Raw genomic sequence first — 21,547 nt, 5'->3', positions numbered from 1 at the left:
TGAACTGTATCACCATTTTTTTCCTCTGTATATTTTATTGTTGTAGGTTTTATGTGTAAGTTTTTAATGGATGTTGAATTTATTTTTGTGCAAGTTGTTAGAGAGTGATGCAACTTCATTCTTTTTTTTTTTTTTTTTTTTTTAAATAGAGGCATGTTTTATTTATTTATTTGTTTGTTTTGTTTATACATGCACTGGGTACAGACAGAAGCGCGGGAGGGTGAGAGAATTCACCAGAGCCAGAGTGGGGAGCAGAGCAGGCAGAAGGACCGAAGCACACTGCTGAGGGGAGCAGCGGGCGGCAGGAGAGGTCTGCGCGCCATGTGGGACCCTCCTCGGGTGGCCGGGGAGCAGCCGGGGATCGAACCGGCGCCGCAGAGGCCGCGGGCAGCTTCGCAACCCAACGCTCAACCGCTGCGCCACCAGGGAGGCCCAACAACTTCATTCTTTACATGCAGCTGTCATGCAGTTAAACTTTATGTGGAGTAAAGTTTAAAGTCATGTAACGTGATGCCTCCATTTCTCTTTTTCTCAGGAGTGCTTTAGTATTTAAGGACTTTTATGGTTCCACATAGGTTTTAATATGTTCACTTCTATTCCCTAGAAGAATATCATTGATGTTTTAGTGGGTATTACATTAAATCTATATATTGCTTTTGGTAGAATAGTCATTTTGCTTATATTAAATCTCTCCATTTATAAATGTAGACTGTCATTCCCTCTCTTTATGTCTTGATCTGTGTCTTTTTAAAGAATCTTGTAGTTTTCATTGTATAAGTACTTTACATCCTTGGTTAAGACAATGCTTGCTTTATGAAAAGAAAAATTTATGATTCTGAGCTGGGTCCTTGGACACAATGGGGCAATTGGTGTAATGTGAATGGGTTTTGTAGAATGAATAGATGAAAACAATATATTAATGTAAATTTCCCATCATTGATGTAGGAAATATTCTTTTTTTTGGGTAGGAGATACATGATAAAATATATGGAAGTGATGGAACATTGTGTTAAAAATTCATTCTTGAATGTTTCTGAAAAATATCTTTATATTATTCAACTTTTCTCTGAATTGAAGTTATTTCAAAATAAAAAAATAAAATAAAGCTTAAAAAAACAATAACCAGAGAGAGCGAGAAGGCCGCGCCCCTTGTTGGGGGTTGTTTCTGTGGCACAGTGTGGCTGCAGGTGCCACGGGACGCTCCCTGCTCATGGTACTGCCCCTCAGCCACCTCACCACAGAGTTCTCCTGTCTTCTTCAGGGTCACATTGTCCACAACTGGAAGGTGCGATGGTTCATCCTTCAGCAGAACACGTTGCTGTACTACAAGCTCGAGGGGGGCAGGAAAGTGACCCCTCCCAAGGGCCGCATACTCCTGGATGGCTGCACCATCACCTGCCCTTGCCTGGAGTATGAAAACCGACCTGTAAGTGCAGGCCCCTGCATCCCAGCTACTCCCTGCCCCAGAGACTCCCACCTCTGGCCTGGTTGGTGAAGGTGGTGTGGGTAATGGGAAGAGCTGAGTTGTTGAAAAACCTGGGTTTTAGTCCTGGCTACACCAAATGCCAGGTGTCTGACCTTCAACAAGTAGCTGAACCTCTTTTGAACCTTAGTTTTTTATCTATAAAATGGGATAAAATGATGCCACCTGACTATTGCTGTGGTTGCGATGAAGATCTCGAAGGTAATGATGGTCTGTCAAAACACTATGTGGCCTAGAAGTCATCTGGGAAGCCGTCCCTGTGCGACACTGTCCCGAGGAAAAGGCTATCTTATGAGACCGGATGCTCCTATCACTTGGTGTACAAGCCAATCTTTAAAGACCGCCAGCTGGGGGATGGTCAAGGGTCTGGCCTTTGCCTGTGACCCTACCATTTTGGCCCCTGGCCCAGCTGGCTTTTGCCTGCTCAGCCTCTGAGTGCTGGTCTGATTGGCTGTCTCTCCCACAGCTCCTGATTAAATTGAAGACTCGAACATCCACGGAGTACTTCCTGGAGGCCTGTTCTCGAGAGGAGAGAGACGCTTGGGCCTTTGAGATCACAGGGGCTATTCATGCTGGGCAGCCGGGGAAGGTCCAGCAACTCCATATATTAAAAAACTCCTTCAAGCTGCCCCCTCACATCAGCCTGCAGTGAGTGCCTGGCTGGGGCCGGACCCTCCCACTTCCTGGCTTTTCTTTAGCCTCTTCTGTATGTGTGGCCTGGGAGGGGCAGACAAGCTTCTGGGGCAGGTGGCCCCTGTTGCTACTCAGGCCTGCTGAGTAGTGGGACAGTCTTCCTCTGTCTCTGTCCTGCTCCGGTTATTGCCTCTGCCTGGGAGTGGTCTCACCCACCTGCTCTCCTGCTGTGCAACCTGTTTGGGCCTCTGCTGTTTCTCCCCAGCTCTGTGACCCACCCCTTTCAGTTTTAGCCAGGGTGCTCAGGCCTGTGCCACAGCATCTGAGACTCTCCACTGACCAAGTCATTGGTCTTGATTGCAGCCTAGTGGCAAAAGCTATGTGTTCTGGTAGCAGTTGTCTTCTTGTTCTGTGAGTTCCTCGTTCATTCACTCATTCAGGAAACAGTGAGCGTCCACTGCATGCCCAGCACTGCACTGGGAATAAATAAGGTCTCATCTTGGGAATTTTCCAGCCCAAGTACACAAATGAAATCTGAGAACAGATCTTCCATTGTTGGCAGGAATTGTCCCGCAGAACAGAAGGAAAGCAGCTCAGTGATGGAGGCAATATTCCTCTCTATATAAAGCAGGGATAAACTCAAAGTCTTTTTGTCATGGAAATTGAGATGCCAACCCATCTGCAGGAAACACAACCCTCCTCCACCCCCCTAGGCAGTGGAACTCGAACCTGGAGAAGACGTGGCGTGAAACCACTCCTGGGCTCACCAGAAAAATCCAAGCCAGGCCCTGAAATCTTGGTTGTGCATCTCCGGTGTTGCTAAACTGGGGGGAGTGCTGGGCGGAGCAGTAGTAGTTAAGACTGAATTCAGATGGTGAGAGACTGAGAAGTAGCTGGAGGAGTTTAGACTTAATGCAGCAGATCACAAAGAGTCCTTACTGTACATATTTTTTGTTTGTTTTTAAATTAAAGATCACAACTCTTTAATTTTACTACCAAATGTTTAGTTTGGAAATGTGAGAACAGTTAGATGAGCAAAGAGAAAACAGGTCCTTAGAGCCCACCTCCCACATTCTGAGCTGAATACTTCTGTTTCTTGGTGGCGCATGGTGTACCATTTGCCGCTTGCTGTATGCCCTGAGCAATGACTCTGGGACCCTTCCTCACACCTGTCCCTGTGACGAGGGCCCCTCTTCTTGCCTTGCTCTCCTGTGCAGCCGCATCGTGGACAAGATGCATGACAGCAGCACTGGAATCCGGTCGAGCCCCAACATGGAGCAGGGAAGCACCTACAAAAAGACCTTCATAGGTGAGCCTCCCCGCTCAGCAGCCAGGCTGAGCAGTGGAAATCTGGGTCATGGAGATTTGGGACTCAGCCATGTGCTTTGACCAGACCGAGTTGGGGTCAAAGCTTCGGTTGACCTGGGGTAGCCACATGTGGGTCACGCCTCCATGCAGTGGGCGTAGGAGCCTCTAGTCTGCTTTTAGGTAGAGCTCCCAGGCTGCCCGGGAGGTCAACGTCAACGTCAACGTCAACGTCAACGTCAAGGTTACAGCCAAGCACCTGAGGCAAGTGGTCTGCAGCCTGTCATCTCACCGGTGCTGCCTCTGTCCCAATGCAGGCTCCTCCCTGGTGGACTGGCTCATCTCCAGCAACTTCGCAGCCAGCCGCCTGGAAGCCGTGACACTCGCGTCCATGCTCATGGAGGAGAACTTCCTCAGACCTGTGGGCTCCCGGAGCCTGGGAGCCATTCGCTCTGGGGACCTGGCCGAGCAGTTCCTGGATGACTCCACGGCCCTGTACACTTTCGTAAGTTAGGCACAGGTTTCTTTTGTCACCAGGGCACAGGGAAGAGACAGCAGAGGGAGGGCCGGGGTCTGCCGTCCTGTGTGAGAGGCCTCGGGTTGGGCGGGCACGTTCACCCTGATGGAGTGGGGTTTCTGTATCGAGGAACTTCCTTTTCCCTATGGTTGACCTCATACCTGGAACTGGGATTTTCTTTGTAATAGAAACTTGCTCTCTCCCCCCCACTAGGCGGAGAGCTACAAGAAGAAGACCACCCCCAAGGAAGAAATCAACCTTAGCTCTGTGGAATTAAGCGGCACCGTGGTCAAACAAGGCTATCTGGCCAAGCAGGTATGGCTGCCTTTGGGCAGGGAGGACCAGACACTGCTCGGGCTCAGGGGAGGCAGCAGTGACCCCAAAGGGGGGGCCAGGCAGAAACTTCCAGAGGGCACTCGTTATTGGCAGAATCTGCGAATCTGCGAGAGCGGAACCCAGGTGCAGCTGCAGAGAACAAGGCCCAGGGCATGAGCATGCCCCCTCACACTCACGAGCCCAGACACAGGGGTGTGCAGGAAAAGGGCACACACAAGTAATCATCACATTGCAAAACACCTGTGGCACTGCCCACTTAACACATTTGTCTGGAGGGGCACTGCCAGCTGAGCGGGTGTTTTGCATCTGTTGGGCCCCTACTCCCTGAGATATCAATGAGTCTCTATCTCCTTTTGTAGGGATCTGCACACCCCCTAGCTGGACTTTCTGAACTAAAAATGACAAGCATTTTCTCCACCTACCATAAGATGAAATTCTACCTGCAGTGGGAGCCTTGTGTTTAACACTGGCCATGATGCTGCTCTCAGCTAACCGCGTTAAACGGTAGCACCATGTCACCACACAGCTGCCCAAGCACAAAGACAAAGCCATGGTGTGAATACATCGTCAAGTCCTAGCGTGTGAAGTTCAGAGCACCTTCTGCACGGCCCGTGTTAGTGGGCCCATCGTACATGTGTGTGCATGTGTGTCTGTGCTGTGCACACGCTCAGTGCAACTCCTGTTGCTCCTCAGGGCAGGTGCTGTCCTTGTCACCTGCTTCTTGGACATCAGGATCTCCGCCTGATCTGAGGTGGCTGACCACCCATGCAAGAGCCTATTCTGCTGGGCCAGACAGGAGACTAGAGACGAGAGGCAGTGAGGGCCTGGAAGAACAGGAGGAGGGCATGGAGGGCCTCTGGGCCTTGCAGACTTGAGGGCTAGAAAGCTTTGTGATGGGGGCTGCTGTGTGACACTGGAGAGTCACATGCTAATATCTTGCACTTAGATTTTAACATATAAATTCGTCATTTTTCTTTTTCTGATGCAGAATGTTAAAGTGATTTCATTGTGTGTGTGTGCATGTGTGTGTGTCCTTGCACCTGTAGGATTTTGGACTAAGCTGCCACTTAAAACGTTGGTATCTTTGGGTCCAGTTCACTCCTGCTGCCTCCCTGTTGCCCTGAGTGATGTCTGGGTCCTGCTCGCTTTTCCTTCAGCACTGACTCTCCTTGGCTCTGGCAACTCAATTAAATGTGACAGTGATTTTGCTAAAGTGTTCCTAAGCCGGAAGTCCACCCTACATCACTGCAATCCTTGGGGGTCCTGCACACTCACTGAGGAAAGTAGCCTCCTGGAGCAGGCTGGCTTGGAGGTTCAGCCGTGTGGAAGCAGAGGAAGTGACTCTCTCCGCTGTCCCTGATGAGCCTTCGACTCTTTCTTTGTTCAGGGCCACAAGAGGAAAAACTGGAAGGTGCGGCGCTTTGTCCTGAGGAAAGACCCGGCTTTCCTGCACTACTACGACCCTTCCAAAGTGAGTGCCTTGCGCCCAAGTGCCTGCCTGTGGGGTCCAGACCCATCTGCCTTGAGCACAGCACGAAGTTTCCTTTCTTCCAGAACCCCCACAAGTGCCGCCCCACCATGCCCGCCCTTCCATACCACTCGTTCATTCCTTATAGTCCTTTCTTTCCTAGTGTTGCTGCCTGCAGCATCTGCCGTCACTTCCTGAGGAAGGAGACTTCATTGTTTTGAGGGAAAAAGCATATTTTTGTCTCTCTGAAAGTGCGGAGTGGTTAGGGAGGATGAGGCTGATGGAGACTCAGCTGGAGCTTCCTAGTCTCTTTCCTCCTTTGGGCCAAGAGCCCCTGGATCCTGCCTCCTCAACTTCTCCCCACCAATGCTTTGAAAGTTTCTTTTTCACAATATAATATTTAAACACCATTTACTAATTTTCTTGTGTTTTTTCCTAGTTGATCAAAGAATTGCTATTCCGAGTTTCAGAGAGCCTGCTGAGTTGATAAGACATCAATTCAGTCAAAAGTGGCAAGAATAGTGACCCTTTAGTCACCTTGGTCAGCCATGTGTGCTTTTCATTATTTTTTTTGACAGTGTGGAGAGCAGGCGGTGTTTACTCCACTGAGCTTTAGTCAGAAACCCCCACCCTATGCCCGGAGCATGGAGCCCCCTGCGGGCAGGCCAGACCACTGGGAGGGCTGAGGTCCAGGATGGGTGTCACATTTCTGCTGCTGGCTATGAAATGAAGCCCAAGCTTCCTTACTGGTGCATAACTTGGCAAAGAGACATCTAAGTTCAGCCTCATCGGCTGTTACAGTAACTCTGACTGACTGACTTTGCTGACCCGAGGTGGTTATCACTCAGATGATGTATAATAATAGTAATAATGTGGAATAGTAATAACGATGTGTAGTAATAACAGGCGAGAGTGTAACTTTCCTTTTATGCATTCACACAATTCCTAACCAAGTCTCTTTCCTCTGTAGGAAGAGAACCGGCCAGTGGGTGGGTTTTCTCTTCGTGGGTCACTTGTGTCTGCTCTGGAGGATAATGGCGTTCCCACTGGTAAGGTGTAACTTCGGCCTGGTCTTTAAAGATTTCAGGCCTCCCTCCTACACGCTCAGCAAGGCTCTGCTGTTGAAGGACCGAGTTACGGGAGCTAAGTTGGGCCTTGTCAGTAACACAAGGAGTGAAGTGTTTTGAAACCAATTTCAGAATTGGTGAAAAGGGTGTGTGGGGTGTTTTAGTGATCAGTACAACTAAATCATCCTCTCCTTAATATTCACTCGGCCTCTCACTCAGATTCTGTACTTACTGGCCCAGAAGCTTCCACTTAATAACAGTAACTTACATAGTACAAAAAGGGTAGCAACACTCTTTAATCTCTATTATCACACTAAGGCAGGAAGATCGTATTCCCATTTCATGACTGTGGCAATTGAGGTTCCAGTTAAATCCCAAAGCTGTACCTGCTTCTAACATAAACATACTGGATTCCGTAATGTGACCAAAATTGTAGCTCTATGGTCAACACTGGGGGCAAGCCAAAAAGGCTTTCAAGAATGTCCGGATCTACCATTGATAGCTCTTAAGTCACAGGCAAGGGAACGGGAATGGAAGGAAAAGCTTATGTCTGGGGGGATTCCTTAATCAAATACATTTGTATTTTAGATGTCACAAGTGTTTCTATTTGTGTCTCAATTCTGACTTTCACCAGGTTCCAGCTGCAAGATATTCACTCACTGATTTTTTTTTTTTTTTCCTGCCTAGGTGTTAAAGGGAATGTCCAGGGAAATCTCTTCAAAGTGATTACTAAGGATGACATACACTATTATATCCAGGCCAGCAGCAAGGCTGAGCGAGTTGAATGGATTGAAGCTATCAAGAAGTTAACGTGACAAGGTCCTCATAGAACAGGACCAGGATTCCCCTCCTACCAGATGATACAGACGGATTCCCTGAAGAAAGGGAGTGTGTTAAGACTTTTCTTTGTATATTTTGTACTGCTTTGGAGTGAGGTGAAGTTCCTGATTACAGCCCGTCCCTTAATGCTAGAGCAGCCATGAAGTGGCAGAACCTGACTTTTGCCCATCGTCACAGCCAGCCATTCTTCAGGCAACAACATAGATTTTCCTTGTTTCAACACTAACTCGCCATGTTGTACTAATGAAACGTCTCGTGGGAGTTCTCACCCATGAAATACTGTCAATAACTCTTGACTCCTTTGGAATAAACACTGGCATTTGTTTCTGGTTATTATAATTCCTGCATAAACTTCTATAGTTTTCATACTTGAGGTTACACAAATTTTGCAAACTAATTATGGAAATATCTCAAGTGATCTGCCAGGTGATATGCTTCATCTTCAAGTGGGGGTGGTGGGAAAATTTTGGTTCAACAGAGAGTATTGTTTTGCTTTGGAAAATAAGCCTACGTAAGTATTATACATTGCAGAAAAGAAATCATGGACTCAGTTGGAAAGATTAGCCACCATACAAAAAAAAAAAAAAAAAAAGGTAAAATTATAGCTGTGAAAAGTGGCATTCAAAGTGATGCCCAGCAAGCAAGACTTGCCAAAGGACAGAAGCAGGAGCTCTCTAAAGAACCAAAAGCTAGAACTGGGAAATGAGGCATGAAAATTAGGTTCTAAAGTAAACATTAACTGAGACAAGTAGGTACCAAGATAACTTCACCAGTCAGGGTAATCTGAAGTAGTAAAAAGTCTGCATCATATTTTTAAAAACATTTTTATTATTTTCAAGTTCATACAGTCATCTGGCACAAGTCACTGCTAGCATTCCTGCCAAGTACAAGTGCTTAGACTTCTTTTAATGAATAGGTAAGATATGTAACTTACATTTAAGGGGAATAGATACTTCCAAAGTGCTTAAGTAAAAATTTCTTAGTTTGAATTGTGTCCTCTTAATCTTGTCTTGAAAACCTAAAGGATCAGGAATTCCAAGCTAGTGAGGTTCTACTTTATTTCTTACATTGTAAGACTGCCTTTTAAAGCACCATTTCCCATTCGGCATTTCAAGGTCTAACGTCCCTGGAATTAGTTTCCTTATTGCTTTTTGAATATCAATAGGCATTGACATGAACTGAATTTGTCTGGACTCCAAATTGGCACAACTGCGCCCCACTCTGTATGAGAGCAGAATCTTCACGCATTGTAAAGTAGTTGAACTTCACTTCAAGGCAAATGAGGCAATAACTCTTGCCAAAGTACTAGCACTTGAATTTTTAAAATCCCAAAGCATTTTAATTGTTCTTGATGTTAATGTAGTTGGGTCAGGAATGTTTGAAAGTGTGGCAGCTGAAGAATAACTAATTGTACTGCTTAGCATGACTCTGCAAGTTTCCAGTGTTCCAGGATTATCCACAGATATTGGTCTCGCTTTGCTATAAAACATGAACAGTGGTTTTGAATGGTCATATTTTCTTCATGATCATTTTCAATTAATGTGATAACTGAGACCCAAACTATAGCTAATTAGCTGACAACCACTTTATTTTATTCAAACACAGAATGTAGAGATGAAATTGTCTATTATCAAGGAAGAGGCTTTGGTGGGAAAAGATCCAAGATTGGCGTTTTAAGCTAGTCAACTGTCCACCAATCTGATCCTCAAGTTATTTGGAGCAGGTGCAAACCTATCTGCAAGTGATACTTTTCAATCAGCAGAGTGTAAGTATACTTGAAGTTTAGTTAATTCTCTCCACGGTATCAGTGAGGTATTGATTGAGCTTTTCCTGTGAAGTGTCAAATCTGCAAAATTGTGGTTGAACTGAACAGAAGGCCTGCATGGAATAAAATCACTCACCATGCAGGCCAACAATCTCTCTCAACAGTTATGGCTTTTGAAGTAATTAAAAAACCCGTAAGCTAAGTAAAAATTCCATTCTCCTACTTACAGCAAATATTTAAGGAGCACCTGTTATATTTTGATGACATTCTTGATGCTGTAAGCTTTTAGATTTGTCTTTTGACCCCTCAAAAAGACAAAAGTGAAAATTATGCGCCATTTTGAGTACAGCCAAGATTTTCCTCTAAACTCCCAGTATGGGACCTAGATATAGCTCCCTCGTGGAAATGGCTATATGGAGTTAGACTTTTGGATTTAAAAAGCTAGTAGAGGCCACTAAATTAAACAGATACACCTTTACAAATGGCACTACCTATCTTGCCAACACACTCTTTTCCAGTCCCTTTAATAGTTAAGTCTAGCTTTGGATTGACTAGGGTGAGTTAGTTTTAATCTCCTAAATAGTTAGATATCCTTCTATGAATAATTACTAAAATTAATATATATTTAATACCTCAGTTATCCTAGAGCTTAAATTTTAAAGCAGACCAAAGGAACTCGACTTTCTACACCCTGACTACTGTTAACTGTGACTTCAAAACGTGTTTGTTATCTATGGAATTTACCTTTGTGTACTTTTAAAATATTAGCTCCTAAAGATAAAAATGATGAAAACATGTAGAAAAATTGTAATTGTGTTCAAAAAGATCCTTATTCTATTATAAAGAGAACTGAAGCTCTAGGTGGCACCTAGTGAATAGTCCAAAGGAAAAAAAATCAAAAGTTGGATGGTGATACTTAAAACAACTAAATTAAAGCAGCAAAAACCAAAACATAATTTACTAGCCTGAATTACAAACTCAAGACAAGCAGCTCAGTACAGTGTGATTATTTGTCCCTCCTACCAGATGTCATCAATCTCAAATAGGTAAAAGGCACACAACCAATATGTCTTTAACTGCATTTTAAGGCTTTTTCCCCCTGAAGACTCCGCTTTAACTGTACTTTCTCTAACCCCTTTGAAAGGATCTGCTGCATCAATCCTTTGGCCAGTTGCCCACACATCTAGACTAAAATGAAGATAAGAGAATGAGGTCTTAGTATTCATAACGCTTTTAACTGGTGACAAGAAGGAAGAAGCCTATAGTTAAATATCCCAGAAATTTATTTAATGTTTGCTTGATACATTTTATATAGAAAGGTTCAGACTATTTGCTTTGGGTGCCTCTGGAAATCTCATGGAGGCACTAAACTACAAAGGGGTGCCAATCTGGAGACATCAGAAATGGGAATCACAAGCCCAATTTTATGACTTTTAAATATTTGTCTCTAGTAAAATCAAGCCACTCCCTCAAAAAGTGCTCAATGTGTTGGAGCTAATGTGTGAAAACAGCTGGCATTCAGGAGGGCATTTGGTCTGTTGGAACATTTAAATACTTGGAAATAAAAAAATATTCAGCTTTGAAGTTTTCAATACTGGAAAACTTTCAAGTCTAGGGTTTACAGCAAGAAGGGCTGTTTTGTATTCCTTAAACTGGACTCTTGTTTTCCACAAAGTTAATCTTCAGCTTTGGCTTCCATTTCTTCTGCATCATCATCTCCATCCACTTCTGCATTCTCTCTCTCAAGCCTTTCCAGCTGCCTTGCAAGTTCAGTCTCATCTGTGTCTGTGACCACTTTGGGCTGTGGAAGCAGAGGCATAATTTCAAAGCAAAGTAGTTAAACAGTACACAAATGCAAAGTCAATTACTATTACTGCCTACTATTTTTCTCTTAAACACTTTGCTTTCTGACAACTTTGCTGTACATGTTCACTTTTGAGTGATGACACATCACTAATCAATTTCTTAACAAAAGAAATGTACAAGAACAAAAAAATAGAAAAAAGAAATGTGCATATTGCATACATTAAAACAGAATACTATTTTCTGTTATTTTTACAAACTCAAAATGAAAATAATCTCGGTGATTGCATCCTCTGAACCCACAAAAAGATGTCCTGTAAAATTGCATCTTTCGGGTTCAGAATAAATTACTATTCCTTTCCACAGAAGGAATAATTATATGTATGTAATATTAGTATATGAGGAAAATACAGGAGATGGCTCGTTTCTAAATCCTGAGATCAAATTTTAAGCATTCCACATTAAGTTCTCACAATAGCTATTCACTCATTTTCATTGTCTATTTTTTTCCCTCCTAGGGCTGGGGAAGAGAAACCTAACACCGTAAGTTTTCATAGTCCTGAATACCCATTGTACAAAACAGTTTTTATTTACTGAAAAAAAGTCCTTTTAGGAACCCACTGAGACAGTGGTTACTTTATGCTTATCAGGGTCATGATCTTCAATGTATCTTTAAAACTAAAAGGCAATGATTATGATTTTAGAATATAAATCATTTAAATGATTTAATTTCTTAAAAATTTTAGAACAAGGAGGGCCCCCCCGGTGGCGCAGCGGTTGAGCACTGGGTTGCGAAGCTGCCCGCAGCTTCTGCAGCACTGGTTTGATCCCCGGCTGCTCCCCGGCCACCGGAGGAGGGTCCCACATGGCGCGCAGACCTCTCCTGCCGCCCGCTGCTCCCCTCAGCAGTGTGCTTCGGTCCTTCTGCCTGCTCTGCTCCCCGCTCTGGCTCTGGTGAATTCTCTCACCCTCCCACGCTTCTGAATGTACCCCGTGCTTGTATAAATAAATAGATAAATCTTTAAAAAAAAAAATTTTAGAACAAGGCATAAATAATATTAATCTCACCTCCATTTGCACATTGAAGACACCCCTCTTTTCCTCAATCTTTTCTTTGATAACAGCCATAGCCTGATTGAGGACAGAGAGGCCTTCTGTTCTCTCCAGGGTTGTTGTAGTCATCACATACCGAGGAGGAGCTATTAGATTAATCTATGGAAGAAAGACAAAAATTTAATTATGAATGTACCTACAGAACACCTAACTATTGGGATGTCTGAGAATTGCTTTGTTAATCTGCTGCCTTAACAAATCACCCCAAAACTCAATAGGACAGGAATCTGGAGTGGCTTGTTAATGAAACAAAAGCTAAATGATAAGTAATTTAACCCTGTAGTATAAACAATGCACTGCAATACCAAGTATGAAGAATTATGACTTCTGGGTGTCTGAACTAATCCTAGACATCATCAGCATAACAGATAACCTGTCACTAAACAAACAAAAATTCCTATTTGGTCCTAAACTGATAAAAGAAATTCTTCTAAGAGATTCTGAACAACCATCACCCAGTTAATTTTACTAACAAATAATTCAGACCAAACCACCTAAAAGTTGTGTGAATATGAGAGAATACTATGAGCATTATGGGCACACATAATCCTTTTTACTGTAAAGGAGTCTTCTAAATACCAACAGCCACCCCACCCCACCCCACCCCATGACAGCAGCAGTAGCTACAACAAAAAGTCTAGGCATAAGTTGTAAATATACCCTAGAAATATTACAACTTTTCATAACATTTGCTAAGAAATAAAATCATAAAAAACATCTGACTTGGCTTAGAGGGCTGTGCAGCAGCAAGGGAGAAAACCGATGACTCACTTTGATGGGCATAGTTTCTGTAGAACAATTCAAACCTGCTCTCAGGGCTTCTTTCACAGCATCAATGCCTTCATAACCATAACAAGCCACTTCAATATCTGAAATTATAAAAATTCAAAATTTTACACCAAAAATTTCTCAAAAAAAGTTTGCTTTACAGAACCTTCACAGAACACTTACATATAAATAAGTGCACATGTATAAGGGTGTTAATTTGTAGTTTTTTTTTAATATTAAAAACTGGCTCAACCTAAATGTTCTTTTAAGAGGGCAGTGGTTACTGTTAAGATTTATCAGTGTATGTAGTACTACCTAGCCATTAAAAAGAATGAGAAGGTTCCTGTGCTCTGCATGAAAGGGCAGCTATGATACACCAAGTAGAAAACAATAGTCAGAAAAAACTTACATAGTATGATTCCATTATTGTAAAAATAAAAAATTAAATCCAAATATACACCACATAATTCCTCAATAGCATATGTGTATAGGAAAAATGTCTTAAAAGAATACATTACAAACAATGAGGGCCTCCCTGGTGGCGCAAGCACTATGAAGCTATCCACAGCCTCTGCAGCAAGAGTTTGATACCTGGCCAGCCAGGGAGCCACCCACATGGCACAGCAGACCTCTCCTGTCTTGTCCGCTGCTCCCCTCAGCAGTGTACTTCAGTCAATCTGCCTGTTCTGTTCCCAGCTCTGTCTCTGGTGAATCCTCTCACCCCCTGCACCTCTGGCCTGTACCCTGTTCTTGTAAGCATACATAAATAAATCTTAAAAAAAAAAAAAAATACAAACAATAAACAGGCTAAGAATACTTTAAAGTATACACTAAACCAAAATAAACTCCCCTTTGTTTTTTTAAAAAAGGGCTAACTTAAGGTTAGCTGAACTCAAATCAGTTTTCATTTGAGTTGATTTAAATACACAATTCAGCAGAAGTAGAAATAATGTTTTTCTGTTATAAAAAATAAGCTTTTAGAAAAATGTACAGATGTTGATGTAGGAACATATTCTTTGGTAAGGCTTATTAACAACTTTTTTGATACATGCAAAATATTTTACACATCATTAAAAAAATCCTTTACCTGCTCGAATTTTGACAGCTTGTGGGGTCAAACGCCTATTAATATTGTTAATGAGTACTTCCCGTTCATCTTCATTCAAATCTAAACTATCCAAAATAGATGGATCTCTGATAAAAAACAAACAAATCCCCAAATCAAAAAACAGCAAAAAAGGTCAAGGTTACTTTATTGATAAATTGCAATTATTAAATATAATACTGCAGAGAATATTTAAGAGTAAGGCTTTAGTATCAGAATTAGAGTTCAAATCTTAGCTCTGCACTTTAATAACGATGTTTTGTTGGGTCTTTCTAGATCTGTTTCCAAATTTGTAAAATGAAAGAGAAATGAATCCTGTGAAATATCACAGGATTATGGAATTAAATGAGACAGGAAAAGTGAAAAACTTAGCAGTATATAACAAATAGGAAACATCCAATTAGCAATCTGTCTAAAGCAAGCAATTTAAAATGTCTCCTAATATATTTGACACCATGTAACCAATGTAACCAGCAGTCCCTGCTTCAAGGCTTATGATTCATCCTGGAAAAAGAACAACATGGGAGAAAAATTTCAAAGAGAAGAGTGCATCCCTGCACTTCAGGCAAGTAAAGTACTAGTTCCAATTAGTAGGGCCAGGAAGGACTTCATGGATAAAGTGGTATTTCATCTAACTCTCCTAAGTCCCACAACACAGGGACCAGGGTCTACTGAACAAATGAAAAAAAAAAAAGAAAAAATTCACTAAAAGAATGGTAGGACTTTAACAAGCAAAAGAAGAATTATTGGAAGAAAGGCAGCGATGATGTATCAAAAAAGGAATGGCACAAGCAAGCATCAGGCTTAAAAAGGATAGATTAAGAAGTACAAGGCAAAAGAATGTGGATGGAGGGAGGGAATTTTCATTCAGCTAATGCTGCCTACAAAACGGCGAGAAGAGAAACCAACAGGAAATGGGCAAATGCAATGAAGAAAGGCTTCATAGAATACGAGGGATCAATAAACTTATGAAAAGCTGCTAATTTTACCAACAACCAGTAGAATGCAAGCTAAAATAAGACACAATTGTACATCCACCAGTTTGGCTTAAGGAAAAAAAAAGATGATGTATACCAAATGTTGGTGAGAATGAAAGGACAAACACTCACTCATACAACTGCTAGAGGGAATAGAAATTGTAGAACCAATTTGGAGAGTACTTTAGCAAAACTGGGTAAATCTAAAGGTGTATATATCAATGCTATGACCCAACAATTCTATTCCTAGGTATATACCTTAGAAACGTGAAAATTTATGAAGACATGTATGTGGATTTTCATTATAGAATTGTTTCAAAAACAGGGGGAAGGGATAGGGGAGATTTCCTAAATATCTCTTAATAGGGGAACAGAGAAAGTATATTCTTACAATGATATACTACATAGAAAATAAAGAGTGGTATAATTTATCCCTTTGGGGAAGTCCTGCTTAATTACAGCCTTACGAAAAAGCGAGGTATAGAAAGATACGACAATTAATTTTAGACACAAAAACCATTATATAGGTACTTTACACTGTATTACAACCATGAAACAAAATAATGATTCATACTAATTTCAGAATAGTGGTTACCACTGATGTTTGTAGGGAAAAATGGATTGGGAAGGTTAAAATACTGCTTACAGCTACCTCAGAAATTTTATTTCTTAATTAAAAAAATAAAAAATCGGGGCCTCCCCGGTGGCGCAGCGGTTGAGCGCTGGGTTGCGAAGCTGCCCGCGGCCTCTGCGGCGCCGGTTCGATCCCCGGCTGCTCCCCGGCCACCGGCGGAGGATCCCACATGGTGCGCAGACCTCTCCTGCCACCCGCTGCTCCCCTCAGCAGTGTACTTCGGTCCTTCTGCCTGCTCTGCTCCCCGCTCTGGCTCTGGTGAATTCTCTCACCCTCCCGTGCTTCTGACTGTACCCAGTGCATGTATAAACAAAACAAACAAACAAACAAAATAAATAAATAAAACATGCCTCTATAAAAAAAAAAAAAAAAAAAAAATCATGAAGCACATGTAGCAATATATATATATATATATATATATATATATATATCATTAGTTAAACCTGGATGGCCACTACATGATTGAGTATATATATATATATATATATATATATCATTAGTTAAACCTGGATGGCCACTACATGATTGATGAAGCAAAAGAAGAATGTCCAAAGAAAAGGGAATAATGCATGTGAAAGTTAACTGGAGAGGGATGCTAGAGGTAACTAGGGCCAGATGATGACAGCAAGCCACGTTAAAAGGTATACTGATGGAGGAGTGCAGGACTGAAGTCAGAGAGAACAGAAATACAAAGCAGAGCTTAACGATTAGTTGTACAAAAATCTGGGTGGAGCCAAAATGCCTGGGTTTGAGTCTTGGCTCTACCATCTGCTAGCTGTGTAAAATTGGAAAAAATTATTTTATCTTTGTCTCAATTTTCTCACCCATAAGATAAGCATAATAATAGCACTTATACCACAAATTGCTGTGAGAATTAAATAAAGGTTAGCAATTATTTTCACCTTTCCCATGTGATATTAAAAGAAAGTCACATGGGGGGGGGCCTGGGGCAGGAGTGAGGGAGGCAGGGATAGGTGAATTGGAAGGGATTTGGAGTTGGCTTGTTGTAGGATCTAAAAGAAGCACGTGGCATCCGGCCATTCTGAGGGTTCAGGGGACCAATATCCTTTGGAAGCACAAAGGTTGAGAAAGTAACCTCAGTGACTAGTGAGAATGCTTGAAGAACACTAACATTTAGACAGGAATAGGAGGTTAAGAGTTTATTAAAAAAGAGACTCTTAGTACAGAGAACTGAAGGAGTCTGGCTGTTAAAAGAAGACTATGCCATGTTTGCTACACAGTAGAGGGAAAGTTGAGAAGACTTTTTTTTAGTATAAGTGAGAGAAATCAGAGTATATATTTATGCTGATGGTGCAAAACCAACAAAGGGAAAGGCTGAAGACTCGAGAGAGGGAAAAAATGATAGCAAGCAATCCCTGAGCAGTACCTGGGCAAAGGAGGTTGGCTTAATTTAACAGAAAGAAAGATATGAACCCCAGTGTGATAAGAGGTAATGACAAATGAGAGGGAGATAAGTTTGCTGCGATAGAGGAAGAAAGAAGCAATGGCTTCTATTTTCTTTATAAACTAGGAAGCGAGCACACCACCTAAATGAAAGGAGTATCCGAGAAAGAGAGAAACTCCAAAAGAGCTAGTCCCCAAAGAGCTGAGCTGACCAGGAGCAGAGAAGGTCCAGCTGAGGCTGGGGACCATGAATATACAGTGGCACCAACCTGCAAGATTCTGTTTTTTCCTAGCAGCACCCAGAAGACTCTGAGTACAGAGAAGGCAGGAACATGGATCAAGGGCTGGATGTAACAGAAGGAAAAACAGGGCAAAGAGCTCATGATATTGGCAAGAAAGTTGTTCAAAAGATAGATCATGGTATATATATGCTTAAACAAGAAAAGGCAGGAAAAAATGAAGAGACAGGAAGAAAGTAAAGGTTTGGAATCAGAGCCTGACAGTAATTAAGATGGCACAGAACTAACTGTGGGAGCTGGATTAACAGGAGGCTGTGTTAAAAGAACAGAATGCTGAAGTAAAGGTTATGATACACAGCTCGCAGGGCAAATTCTGATAATAATAAGACCAGAGCAAGCCAACATGGAAAACTGGCTAAAGGGGCATAGACTGAATTCTAAGGAACTGAGGTAGATGAGAAGTTAATTTTAGATGAGATATCTACATTGGCCTGAAGACACCTAGGATAATAACAAAATAGGAAAGAAAAATGTGTAAGGGAGCAGTGTGAGGTGAGACCATTTGGTTTATGAAGGCATATAACTATGTTACACAAAATTCTATAGGCTTGGGTATATAGGATTGGCCTTTTATAGTGAAATATTCTAATCTAAATTTGGCAAGCACTTATAACACATGGATATTGTGTGATTAATTGTCAGGCTCTCAGCCCATGTGCTAGACCCAGCAGTTGTGATATCAAGGTAGAAGCAGAGCCAAGAAGGTGTTCTTACGAGACAGCATGCTTAAACGCATCATAGGCACCGTATCCAGGTCTTTTGTACTTGTCATCAAAGACCCAGGCAGTCCTCTGGAACAGGCTTTCCAGCTGCTCATCCTTGGTGTACTCTAACACCTCAGCAACATGACGAAGAATACTATAAACCTACAAACAAAATCCAGAGGTGAACAATTCAAAGGTAAGAGATCTATAAAAAACTAGGTGTTTTACATTTCAATAGATAGTATATAAAAAGCAAACTGCTGGTTAGTTTAACTGCAATAATTACTTAACAACAAAAGACTGCCATACCACATACTCTTTCTCCAAAGAGAAGTATCTTATTTCCCATGATAATTTAAATGGACACAACAAAAGTTATAGAAAATAGTATAAATCTAATCTAGTCTAAACCAGATCAAGTCTTGCCTCTGGGATAATTAACCTATCTGAATGTTTCCTTACCTGGAAAAGAGAGATACTAGTATCTCTCCTTACTTCAGAAACCTTAAATATATATAAAGAGCATATTCGATAAATGGAAAACATCATACAAATCCCCTTATACAAATGTAAGCTCTGACTACTACCTTTCATATGAGAGCATGCACCCAAGACTGAGATTTTAGTAATCTTTCTGATCGGTTATCATTGAATCCTATCCAGTCTAACCATGGCTGCCAAGCAATTTTTCTACTCTCCTAAAACCAAAGGGCTTAGAAAGAGAAAGAGTGTAAGGAAGGAGGTTCTTGTGCTAATTACACATGAAATCTGAGGAAAGGTACTAAATTCGGTATTTCATTCTGCCATCTTATTTTGACAATATGATAGGGGAAAGAAACAAGAGCAGTGGTTCTCAAATTTGGATCCTCAAACTTGGTGTGACTTGAGATCCTGCATTCTAGTCAGCTGTGTGGTGATGCTAAAACTTGGTTCAGAGACTACGTTCTGAGTGGTAAGGTCCTAAGAATTTACTAAAAAGGGATCTTGCTGATGCCTCTGGCCTGTACCCCAGTTCTTGTATAAAAATAAAGCTTTTAAAAAATAATAAGAAAAATAAAAATAAAACAGAGAACCAGCATGTTTGCTTAAAAACAAAAAAACAAAACAAAACAAAACAAAACAAAAAAACAAACCACCAAACGAGTAAGCACATTATTAAAATGAAGGGAAAGGCTCGGGTAAATGGTCTGATAGTTTTAAAAAAGATTTTTATTCTTTTTTACTATGGTTAATAAGCAAGATTTTAAAAATCTTTTCTTTATTTGAACAGTTTTCTTGGCATTTTGTGTTGAGGACAGGAATGAATATAATATACATGGCAGAAGAGAGCAAAGGACACAAAAGAGCAAAGAACAGAAACAATGGAAATAGTGCCATTAAGAATCAAGGATCTAGGGAATAAAGGATAATTTAAAAAGGGCAAGAGAACAGAAAAAGAACATGAAGAATGAAGAAACGGTGGTTCTTGCTTCGTTAGTGCTTACTCTGGATAAGTGAGCAGGAAATTTTAGCAAAAAATAGTAATACAAATAACTAACAAACTGGGGGTACGGGTGGTGGGGAAGGATATGAGGGGGAGGGATCTAATAATAGGACTTGACTTACCTTCCTGGATTCACACATTTTTTATATAATCTTTCTCATTCTTAACATATACCTGCTGGTTTTTTCCTGTGATACTTATTCCATATCAGAGATGAAAGTCAAGAACAATATATTGTCAAATCAGCTGATGTTAGCCATTGTTAATTTAATCAAAAACAGCTTAAACACTAACATCCTGCATTGATTTGTGAACATTAAATAAGCAGTGCTTGAAGGAACTAACAACATGAGATTAAAAACACTGTAATTAAGTCGAAATTAAGTCTTCAAATTATATGACACAAAATTGGAAACAGGAATAAAGAATTACAAAAAACGTAAGTTTTGTTTTTTATTTTTCTGTCAGGAATATAACATACTAATTATTATTAAACACATCCACCCAACAGTGGACTAATATGACTCAAAAATCTACTTACAGTTTTGGACTTGGTGAATTTATCTTCACACTTGATTGCTTCCTCTGGAGAAACTCTTCTTTTTGACAAATCAATATAGCCTGTGTAAGAAAATTTTCATAAAAATGAACTGTCCAGGTGCCAGCAAACAACTGTAACAAATTTGGTTGGGATACTTACACTTATTCCCCATTAAAATCCCATAAAAATAGTATCACAGAGAAAGTACAAGATGAGGTTTTGGTTTTCAGAAATGCATCTTTATTATCACGTAACTGTGTATTCTCTATGACCTCCTTGCAGGAATTAGTAATTTTTAATTATCCAAATGAATGTTAGCCAAAACATTCTGTATTTGTTTATTTGGCATCTATTCATCAAAGGGTCAACTGCATTTTATTAATGCAATTGTATTCTCTGATATTTGTGTCCTGGATCATTGGTGACTATTCCCTCCATACTCTCTCCCTTCCCAGACCAGTCTTTTCATAGACAGCTAAGGGCTTACCTGGAGCAGCATTTCATATACTAACTAACCAATCAAGAGCCCACAACTCCAACCATCTCATTAAACTTTCACAACAAGCCAATACTGCCTTTGTCCAAAATCAACCCAGAGCCAGACCAGATAGGCTCGATGCCTCGGGCCTATCAAAACTATTCAACCAAAACAACCCTACATTGCTTACTCCAATCTGCCCTGTGTTTCTTTCTTTCTTTTTTTAAAGGTTTTTTTTCTTATTTATGCATACAAGAGCTGGGGAATAGGCCAGAGGCCTGGAGAGAGGATTCACCAGAGACAGAGTGGGGAACAGAACAGGCAGATTATGGAAGTACACTGCTGAGGGGAGCAGTGGGCGAGTCAGGAGAGGGCCTTGTGTTTCTTGTGGAAACCTCAATTAAGGCTCTGGCTTAGGATTTCTCCTTGATCTTTCTGCCTCTTGACCAAAATTGTTATTTCTAGGGGCTCTGAGTGACACAGTATGTCCCCATCTCTTGGGAAACTTAGTAAAAATTTTATTTCACTGACATTGGGCTATCCATGTCATTACTCAGCCAACTCCATATAGTAATACCCCCAAGGTAGATATTGAGACAAGGAGTTATTTGAATTTTAAAGAATTTAAGGGAGAAAAACGGGTTTTTACATTTATCCACATATTTTTCATTTCAGGCCTTAAAAATTCATCTTACTATTTATTATAATGTAGGTCTATTTGGTAATAAAGACTTAGGTTCTCTTTACTTGGAAATACTTTCATTTTTACATTCACTGAATATTTTCTTTAGGCATAGAATTTAGCTTGACAGTTCTTTTCTTTC

At 41.1% G+C, this 21,547-nt stretch overlaps 2 protein-coding genes across 2 annotated transcripts; one reads left to right on the top strand and one right to left on the bottom strand.

Annotated features, from left to right (window-relative positions):
• Positions 1–1,210: 1,210 nt before the first annotated feature.
• LOC119260146 (pleckstrin-2-like) lies at positions 1,211–8,607 on the top strand. The gene is made up of 8 exons (XM_037529022.2): positions 1,211–1,426; positions 1,950–2,131; positions 3,334–3,425; positions 3,739–3,926; positions 4,152–4,253; positions 5,662–5,745; positions 6,713–6,791; positions 7,497–8,607. The coding sequence occupies exons 1-8, from the start codon at positions 1,211–1,213 to the stop codon at positions 7,622–7,624; spliced, it is 1,071 nt and encodes a 356-aa protein (XP_037384919.1). The 3' UTR covers positions 7,625–8,607.
• A 1,149-nt stretch (positions 8,608–9,756) lies between these two features.
• On the bottom strand, positions 9,757–20,332 carry LOC119260145 (eukaryotic translation initiation factor 2 subunit 1-like; the record flags this gene model as incomplete). The annotated part of the gene is made up of 6 exons (XM_037529021.2): positions 9,757–11,215; positions 12,286–12,429; positions 13,102–13,199; positions 14,186–14,292; positions 18,232–18,383; positions 20,246–20,332. Coding segments are annotated over 6 exons (714 nt in total), but the record flags the coding sequence as incomplete, so codon positions are not given.
• Positions 20,333–21,547: the final 1,215 nt, after the last annotated feature.

Source organism: Talpa occidentalis, unplaced genomic scaffold (genome assembly GCF_014898055.3).
Source record: "Talpa occidentalis isolate TD23 unplaced genomic scaffold, MPIMG_talOcc4v2.1 talOcc4.567, whole genome shotgun sequence".
Classification (NCBI taxonomy): Eukaryota; Metazoa; Chordata; class Mammalia; order Eulipotyphla; family Talpidae; genus Talpa; species Talpa occidentalis.
This window is presented reverse-complemented; position numbering and strand designations above follow the sequence as displayed.